A 9,616-nucleotide genomic window follows, 5' to 3' on the forward strand; every position below is an offset into this window, starting at 1 on the left:
AAAAATATAAAATTATAAAAAAATATAATATTTTAATTTTCCGTTAAAAAATGTAATTCTTAACCAACAAAAAATAAATTTTTCAGAAAATTAGTTAAAGTTATAATTAAAAAGTCCTTTTTATACAAAGAAAAAGGAAGTTTCTAATTAAATAACTCATTTTTTAAACAAAGAAGTGGATTTTTAATTAAAATGATGAATCTTCCACACAGAAAAAAACTTAATTTTCAACAAAAGATTTTATTTCTTAATCAAGTAAATTTATTTCTAGCCTAAATGATGAATTTTTAACTGATTAAATGAAGTTTTAAAAAAATGGTTTGATTTTCAAATAAAAAATATTAATTTTCAAACAAACAGTTTAATTTTCATCCAAAAAATATAAAATTATAAAAAAAATATAATATTTTAATTTTCCTTTAAAAAATGTAATTCTTAACCAACAAAAAATAAATTTTTCAGAAAATTAGTTAAAGTTTTAATTAAAAAGTCCTTTTTATACAAAGAAAAAAGAAGTTTCTAATTAAATAACTCATTTTTTAAACAAAGAAGTGGATTTTTAATTAAAATGATGAATCTTCCACACACAAAAAATTAATTTTCAACAAAATATTTTATTTCTTAATCAAGTAAATTTATTTCTAGCCTAAACGATGAATTTTTTACTGAATAAATGAAGTTTCAAAAAAAATATATTTTGATTTTCAAATAAAAAGTATCAATTTTCAACCAAATAGTTCAATTTTTATTCAAAAAAAGATCAAATTTCAAACAAAAACAGAATAGTTGAATTTTCGTTAAAAATTTAATTCTTAATAAAAAAAAGACTCGAATTTTCAGAAAAGTGGTTAAATTTTTGGTCAAAAAAAATCCTTTTCATCCAAAGAAAAAAGAAGTTTTACATCAAATAGAAAATTTATTTCTAGACTAAATATTGAATTTTTAACTAATTGCTTGAAATAAAAGAAATTGATTTTCAAATAAAAATGTCAATTTTCAACCAAATAGTTGAATTTTCATCCAAAAATTGTTTAAAAAAACATTATAAAGTAGAATATAATTCAGAAATATTTTCTCATCATACAAGTTCCCTGTTCATAAATAAAAACGATAATTATTTTTACACATATGCCCTCCTACAACTGTAAATAAAATAGAAATCACTTTTTTAAATTGACAAAAATTACTAAAATAATGAAAAATTGAATTTTTCTACGATCGGAATTAAATTCCCGTTTTTTTTATTTAATTCCCGGTCATTTGTCGGTTTTTCCCGTTCATTTATCGGTCAAATCGGCACCCTAAAAATATATACCTGAAGACGATCGCATATTGGTGATGAACATCCAGTTCTGAAAATTTGCCGTAATCGTACCAGACTTCGTTATCAGAATCATCCAATTCGTAAAACTTAATTTTTATATTTTCTGGAAAAGAAGACAAAAAATATCTAGATTTTTTATGAAATATTTGTATTAAAAGGATTGCTAAAAACTCTAAAAGAACAGGAGAATTTTGAAGTTATTTAAATATTTTTCTAAGATTTTTGAGAAAATTCATAAAGATTTTTGAAAATTTTTCACATATTTCGAAAAAGAATCTACAAAATTCTAAAGACGATTTTTTTTTATTTTACAGGATTTTACAAAATTTAAGATTTGAAAATATTTTTAATCTCTAAAATTTCTAAAATCACGAAAATTCTCTTCGAATTTATTTTTCAAAATAAAAAATTATTTGAAATTTTTGCATGTATCTTTTGAAAATTGTATTATTCTCATGAAACGTTTCAAAATTTGTAAAAAGATTTTAAGTTTTTTTCTTAAAAATCTTCAAAGAAAGTACCTTTTTTGGTTAAAATTTTGGAATTTACATTTTTTTTTAATCTTTCAAAAACTTCTGAGCCTTCTAGATATATTATTCCAATATTTTATCATTCTTTTTATACAAAAAATTTCCTTTTACATCATAAAGATTCTTTTTTATTTTTTTTTTTATTTTAGAAATCTTTTTTGAACATTTTTGAAATCTTTCGAAGTCTCTTCAAACCTTTCCAAATTCTGAAAAGATTCTTTTTTCTAAATCTTCAAAAATGTGCAATCAAAATTTAAAACATTTAGTAGTTTTGAACTTTTTTTATTTCGTAATTCTCGCAAAATTGTAAAATTTTTCTTTAAAATCTTCTACATTCTTTTTCAAAATTTTTGGAAATGTTTTGAAATAATTTTAAATTTTCTCTTAGAATTCATTTTTAAAAATGAAAAATCATTTGAAATTTTTCCATGTATCTTCAAAAAATTTATTAATCTCTTGAAAACTTCCAGAACTTTTATAGATTTTTACTTTTCAAAACATTCGAAAATCAACATTTTTTTAAATTTTTAAAAATATTTTCAAACCTTCTAAACATTCGAAATATCATTCAAACTCATTCAAATTTTTCCTAAAATAAAAAAAAAATGAAAAAAGTGCCCTTAAATCTTCAAGATTATTTTTTACACTTTTGAAATAATTTTTTCTCCGAATTAATATTTTAAAATGAAAAATCATTTGAAATGTTTCCATGCATCTTAAAAAGAAAATTCTTAATCTCTTTAAAACTTTCGGAATTTTTATAAATCTTAACTTTACAAAACTTTCAAAAATCTACATTTTTTTAATTTGTTGAAATCAAAATATTTTAAAAATATTTCCATATCTTCTAAACTTTCTAAATATCATTGAAACTCATCTAAATTTTTCCTAAAATGAAAAAAAAAATAAATAAAAATTTGCCCTTAAACCTTCAAGATTCTTTTTTAGTTTTGAAATGTTTTGAACTAACTTTTTTCAAAATGAAAAATCATTTGAAATTTTTCTATGACTCTTAAAAAAAAATTAATATTTTTAAAACTTTCAGAATTTTTTTTAATTTGTTGAAATTAAATTTTTTTTTTAATATTTGCATACATTCTAAACTTTCCAAATATCATTCAAACTTATTCAAATTTTAACTACAATTAAAACAAAATTTATATTGCCATAAAATCTTTCAGATTCCTTTTTAAACTTTTGAAATGTTTATAAATATTTTTAAATATTATCTTAAAATAATTATCCAAAATAAAAAAAACTTTCCTAGGAATCTAAAGAAAAATTATTATTCTCTTGAAACCTTTTAAAATGCTTAAAAAGTTTCTTTTTTTCGAAATTTTGAAAAAACTGAATAAAATTTTCTTTTTCTAATATTTAAAAGTTTTTTATGATCTTCTAATCGTTTCAAAATGCATAAATATATTTTTTAATTACTCGAATTTTCTCTAAAATTATATAAATTTGCATGTCTTTGAAAACAGCAAAACTTACCTTTCAAATTTTCAAAATTTTTCTACTAAATTTTAAGAAATTTTTTGGAATTATTCTCCAAATTGTATTATTCATTTGAAAAATTTACAAATTCTTCAAAAACTTTATTTGTTTTCGAAAACTTAAGAAAAATAAAAAAACAAAAAATTTTTAAATCCTGACAAAATAAAAATATTGCCTTCAAATCTTCAAGGTTCATCTTTGCCATATTTTAAAATCTTTAAAACTTAAAATTAATCTTTCAAAATAGAATCTAAATGATAAATAAAATTTCCAGAAATCTTATTATTTTTATTTCAGCTTATTATCTATTAATAATCATATTTTCAAATTTTTTTCGAATTTTCGAATTTTAAAATTGTCCCAAAACCTGCATAATATAACTAAAAAATTTTATTTTAAATCAAATCCAATTTTTAACTCACTTTTCCCAACTTTCTCGACCAAAATGAAGATCTCTTCATTTCCTTCACAGCTGCTCGTGTGCTTATCAATACGGCAAATTTTTAACTCTCCTGTTAAGGCACTTTCTGCAGAAAAAAAAACAATTCTTAATTAATAATATTAAGTAAAAGTTTCTCACAATAAATATTAGGGAACTGAAAATATTTTAAAATATTTCAAATGATCTCCTAAAATTTCGAAACAGAATGTAGAAGATTTTGATGAAAAATTTTATTTAAAAAAATTCAAGTTTGTATAAGAGATATTCAGATCTTTTAAGAAAATTCAAAAATAATTAAGGACTTGGAAAGTTTAAATTTTTGTAAATAAAATGTATTTTGAAAATTTCAAAAAGAAAACTTGAGAGGCTTTTTAAGAATTTTGAAAGTTTTCAAAAAGATATAAATTTTCTTAATATTTCTAGAAAAATTAAAAATGTTTTTTTTTTTTTATTTTAAAAATTAATAATAAAAACGATATTTAAAAAGATTTGAAAACAATTTTTTAAAAATTCCAAAGTTGTTCAGAAAGAATTAGGATAATTTTACCATTTTTTTTAGCTATGCAAAATTGTTTAAAATATAGGAAAAATTGAAAATGTTTTAAGAGTTATTTTGAAAAGATTCGAAATTAAATAAAAGATTTTAGGAATTTTGAAAAATTCATAGAAAATAAATTTTCTAATGATTAATAGGAAAATTTTTAAGTAATTTTTGATTGAAAAATTATTTATGAGAGAATATTTCAAAAGTTTAAAAAAGTTTTCCTAAAAATTCAAAAAAAAAAGTGTAAGATATTTGACTGAAAAAATGTCAATTTTGTAAGATTTCAAACATTTAATATAAGTTTTCAGTCGATTCAAATATTTAGAATTTTTCAAAATATAAAAGACAATTAAAAACTTCTAAGATTTCAATTTTTTTAAACTAAATTTTAGAAAATTTCGAAAAAAATAAGAATTTTGAAAGGTTTCAAGAGAATGAAAAAATTTGGCTTAGATTCCTAGGTTTATTTTTTATTTTCAATTTTTTTTTTAAATTAATTTTAAGAGAATATTTTTAAAATTTTCGAAAAAGAATCTGGAAAATTTTAAAGCAATTTATTTTATTTTACCAGTTATTTTTTCATTTTGGGAAAAATTTGAAAGATTTTAAAAGATATTTAGAAGCTTAACAAATAATAAAAAATTTCAAAATGTTTGAAAATGTCAAAAGAAATTTTAAAACAGATTCAAAATTAATTAAAAAATTTAAAAGATTTCAAAAGATTTAGAAGCCTTTTAGGAATTTTGAAAAGTTTCATGAAAATAAAAAAATTTCTAATGATTAATGGGCAAATTTTATATGATTTTTTATTGAAAAAATGATTTATAAGAGAATATTTAAAAAGATTTCAAATGTTTTCCTAAAAAAAAGTGTAAGATATATGTATATTTTTGAAGAATTAAAAAAAAATAAGACTGTAGTCTTATGTGTGAACGAAAAAATTTTACTAAGATTTATTTTACAAGTTATTTTTATCATTTTTGCAAACATTTCATAGATTTTAAAAGATACTTAGAAACTTTAAAAGTTTGAAGCTTAAAAAAAATTTTAATTTTAAAAGATTTCAAAGAATTAAAAAAGGAAACGATTTTTAACTACTTCGAGAAAAAAAAATTGATCAAAACATTTGAAAAAATGTATCAAATGTCAAGAGAAATTTTAAAACGATTCAAAATTAGTTGAAAAATTAAAAAAATTTCAAAAAATTTAGAAGCTTTTTAGGAATTTTGAAACGTTAAATGAAAAAAAATGTATGATGATGAATAGGCATATTTTACATGATTTTTTATTGAAAAATTATTAACAAGAGAATATTTTAAAAGATTTCAAATTTTTTCCTAAAAATTCGAAGAGGGTAAAATATTTGAAAGAAAATTGAATTTGGTAAGATTACAAAATTTTAGAATACATTTTGAGTCGATTTAAATATTAAGAAGTTTTTCAAGGATTGAAAAATAATTTAAAACTTTTTTTTAAGATTCCTAGGATTTTTTTTGGGATTTTTTATTTATTTATTTTTAAATTAATTTAATAAAATATTTTTGAAAATCTCTAAATATTTCGAAAAATAGTCTAGAAGATTTTAAGGTAATTTATCTTATTTTAAAAGTTATTTTTTTAATTTGTGAAAAAATTTCAGATTTTAAAAGATATGTAGAAACTTTAAAAGCTTGAAAAATAATTTAAAATTTTAAAAGATTTCAAAGAATTAAAAAAAAAAATTATTTTTAACTATTTCGACAGAAAAATTGATCAAAACATTTGAAAAAATGTATGAAAATGTGAAAAGAATTTTTAAAACGATTCAAAAATTTTGGAATTATTTTTTTTTTTAGTTAATTTAATAAAATATTGTTTAAATTTCCACATATTTCGAAAAATAATTCAGAAGATTTTAAGGCAATTTATTTTATTTTACAAGTTATTTTTGAATTTTGGGAAAAAATTTGAAAGATTTTAAAAGATATTTAGAAACTTTAAAAGGTTGAAGAAGCTTGAAAATCATTTAAAATTTGAAATGATTTTAAAGAATTAAATAAAAATTTAGATTTTCAACTGTTTCAAAATTTTGAGAAAAATTCGAATCAGTTTAAAATATATTAAGGAATTTTAGAGGTTTTGAAAAGGTTACAAATATTTTAAACTTAAAAAAAAAAACCGAAAATTTATAAAATATTTTAATACTTTTTTCCAAACTTCTAAAAGTCTTAAATTTAATTTTTAACTCACTAAAATTTATCCTAATGTTTAGGAAGTGCTGTAAAATAAACGAATTTTCTCGAAAATGTGGAAAAAATGGTAAGTTTTTTCGAAAAAAAGAGGAAAAAAGGGAAATTTACAAAAACGGGAAAACGCAGAGTTAACAATTTTTAGAAAAGCTTACTTAAATTATTGATTGGATGAGAATAAACGGGATCCGTTAAAATCTGCAAAACCCCATTGGCATCTCTGTAGAATGCTTGAAAACAAAGAGCTACACTGTTTAGGTTCATATTCTTTGCTGCCTCTTCAGCTTCTTGATTAATCTTAAAAAAAAAAATTTGTTTATAAATCGAAATTAAATTTACTGAAAATAAAATACAGACATTAATAGAAAATGTTATTTTCTATAATTTCCGATTCTTTGTCGAAAATTGATTTGCACATATAAAATTATTTTTTAAAAAAATGAAGACAAATGTATCAAATTATTTCAACCAAGAAATATAACTTTTCTATCATAAAAGATGATTTTTTATTCCAAAAAGACGAATTTGCAATAAAAACAGTCAGAATTTCAACAGCAACAAAAAACTTTTTAACAAAACAGTTCAATTTTTAACAAAATAAATTGAATTTTCAACTAAATCATCGAATTTTCAAACAAAAAAGATTAAACTTCAACTAAAAACTTTTTCGTTTAAATAATTTAAAAATTCAGTTTTTAGAATCTTAAAAAATTAAAAATTATAAACGTTTTAAATCTAGAATTTGCAGATTTTAACATTAAAAATTAAATTGTTACTTTCATAATAATCGAAGGCTTTTATTAAATTGAAAATATTTTTTTAGTCTAAAATTGGAAATTTTTTATTTCAGAAAAAGAGTAATTGCCTGATATTTAGAAATATTTGACTGTTTATTAAAAATCAGTATTACGAATAAAACAGATACAATAATTTTAAGAGAATATTTAAAAATATTGAAAAAATTTTTTTTTATTTATTTGAAATTTTGAACTTGAAATCAAAACGGACGAATTTTCAAAAATTTCTCCATTTGAAGTAATAAAAACTGAGATGCAACTTATTTTAGTCAATTTTAAGCAAATAATATTTAAAATATATTTTAAAAATTGTTTAAATTTTATTTTAAAATCTTGAAACATCTGCATGTTGTTTTTAAATGACAATTTTTTCAATATTTTTAAATATTCTCTTAAAATTATTGTATCTGTTTTATTCGTAATACTGATTTTTAATAAACAGTCAAATATTTCTAAATATCAGGCAATTACTCTTTTTCTGAAATAAAAAATTTCCAATTTTAGACTAAAAAAATATTTTCAATTTAATAAAAGCCTTCGATTATTATGAAAGTAACAATTTAATTTTTAATGTTAAAATCTGCAAATTCTAGATTTAAAACGTTTATAATTTTTAATTTTTTAAGATTCTAAAAACTGAATTTTTAAATTATTTAAACGAAAAAGTACGCTTAAAAATAAAATCTAGAAGAAATTTGGTTAAAAATCAAGTACTTTATTGAAAATTCGTCTTTGCTGGTTAAATCCAACTGTTTTTCATTTTTAATTAAAATATTAACAATTAAGTTTTTGTTGAAGATTCAACAATTTGGAAAAAAAATGTTTTTTTTTATAAAATAAATTTGTTAGTTAAAAATGAAGTATTTTGTTGACAATTCGTCTTTGCTGGTTAAATCTAACTGTTTTTAATTTTGAATTAAAATATATTTCTTGAAATATCAACTGATACATTTTTCGTTGAAAAATGAACTTTTTCCGTTAAAAATTCAATTATTTTGTTGAACATTCATATTTTTTGGTTGAAAATTCGTCTTTTTGCTTGAAAATTCAACTATTTTGTTTAAAAATGTATCTTTTATGTTTGCAAATGTATCTCTTCCTGTATAAATTTAATCCATCTTGGTTAAAAATATAACTGCCCCCTTAAAAAATAATCTATTTTGATTCAAAATTAATTTTACTGTTGCAAATTCACATTTTCGGATAGAAAATTTAACGGTTTTGTAGAAAATTCGTAGTTTCGGCTTAAAAATTCAATAATTTGGTAAAAAATTCGTCTTTTTTGGTAAAAAAAAAAAACAATTATCTGGTTAAAAATAATGTATTTTATTGAAAATTCATGTTTCCTGATTATATCCAACTGTTTTTCATTTCTAATTAAAATCGTTTTTGTCTTAAAATATTACATTTTTGTTGAAAATTCATCTTTTTGATTTAAAAATTATTATCATCTGTTTTTTAGAAAATTCGTAGTTTTGGCTTTAAAATTCAACAATTTGAAAGAAAATTGTTTTTTTGTTGTTGTTGTATAAAATCAATTTGTTGGTTAAAAATGAAGTATTTTGTTGAAAATTCGTTTTTGTGGGTTCAATCCAACTGTTTTTTACTTTTAATTAAAATCTATTTGTTGAAATATTAACTGATACATTTTTCGTTGGAAAATAAACTTTTTCGGTTGAAAATTCAATTATTTTGTTGAACATTCATCTCTTTCTGTAGAAATTTCACATTTTTACGTAAAAAACAGCAACTGTTTGGTTAAAAATTAATCTATCTGAATTGAAATTTGAGTTTTTGTTTTATTTTGGTTCGAAAATTTAACAATTTGGTAGAAAATTTGTCTCCTCTGATGGAAAATTCAAATCCTTGGTTAAAAGCTGAACTGCTTTCTTAAAAGTTTCTTTTTTGGTTGATGATCATAATTTTAGTTGAAAATTTATATTAAAAATCCATCTATTTTGTCGAAAATTAAACTTATTGTTTAAAAATTCGTCTCTTTTAGTTTAAAAAACAATAATTTTGATGCAAATTTATGTTTTTTTTTTTTAATTTGTCTATTTTGGTTGGCAATTAATCATTATCATTAACCATTAATCTTTTTGGTTCAAAAATAATTTTTCGGTTGAAAATTTACCTAATTTTTTAAGAATTAGTTTTTTTCGTTTCTTGAAAATTGATTCTTTCAGTTGAAAATTGAGCTATTTTTAGAAAATTCTTATGTGCAAATTAATTTCTTTTGGTTAAAAATTTAACTACT

The 9,616-nt window shown here is 19.6% G+C and overlaps 1 protein-coding gene across 4 annotated transcripts in view; it reads right to left on the reverse strand.

Annotated features, from left to right (window-relative positions):
• LOC117178046 (nuclear factor NF-kappa-B p100 subunit) overlaps positions 1–9,616 on the reverse strand; it is a 79,428-nt gene that overhangs the window by 45,703 nt on the left and 24,109 nt on the right. For all 4 annotated transcript variants that reach the window (XM_033369251.1, XM_033369248.1, XM_033369250.1 and 1 more), the window contains exons 5-7: positions 6,718–6,859; positions 3,771–3,875; positions 1,316–1,427 (exon numbers count right to left, since the gene is read on the reverse strand). In XM_033369251.1, the coding sequence (XP_033225142.1) occupies positions 1,316–1,427; positions 3,771–3,875; positions 6,718–6,859 (359 nt within the window). The remainder of the gene's footprint in view (positions 1–1,315; positions 1,428–3,770; positions 3,876–6,717; positions 6,860–9,616) is intronic.

Source organism: Belonocnema kinseyi, chromosome 8 (assembly GCF_010883055.1).
Source record: "Belonocnema kinseyi isolate 2016_QV_RU_SX_M_011 chromosome 8, B_treatae_v1, whole genome shotgun sequence".
Taxonomy (NCBI): domain Eukaryota; kingdom Metazoa; phylum Arthropoda; class Insecta; order Hymenoptera; family Cynipidae; genus Belonocnema; species Belonocnema kinseyi.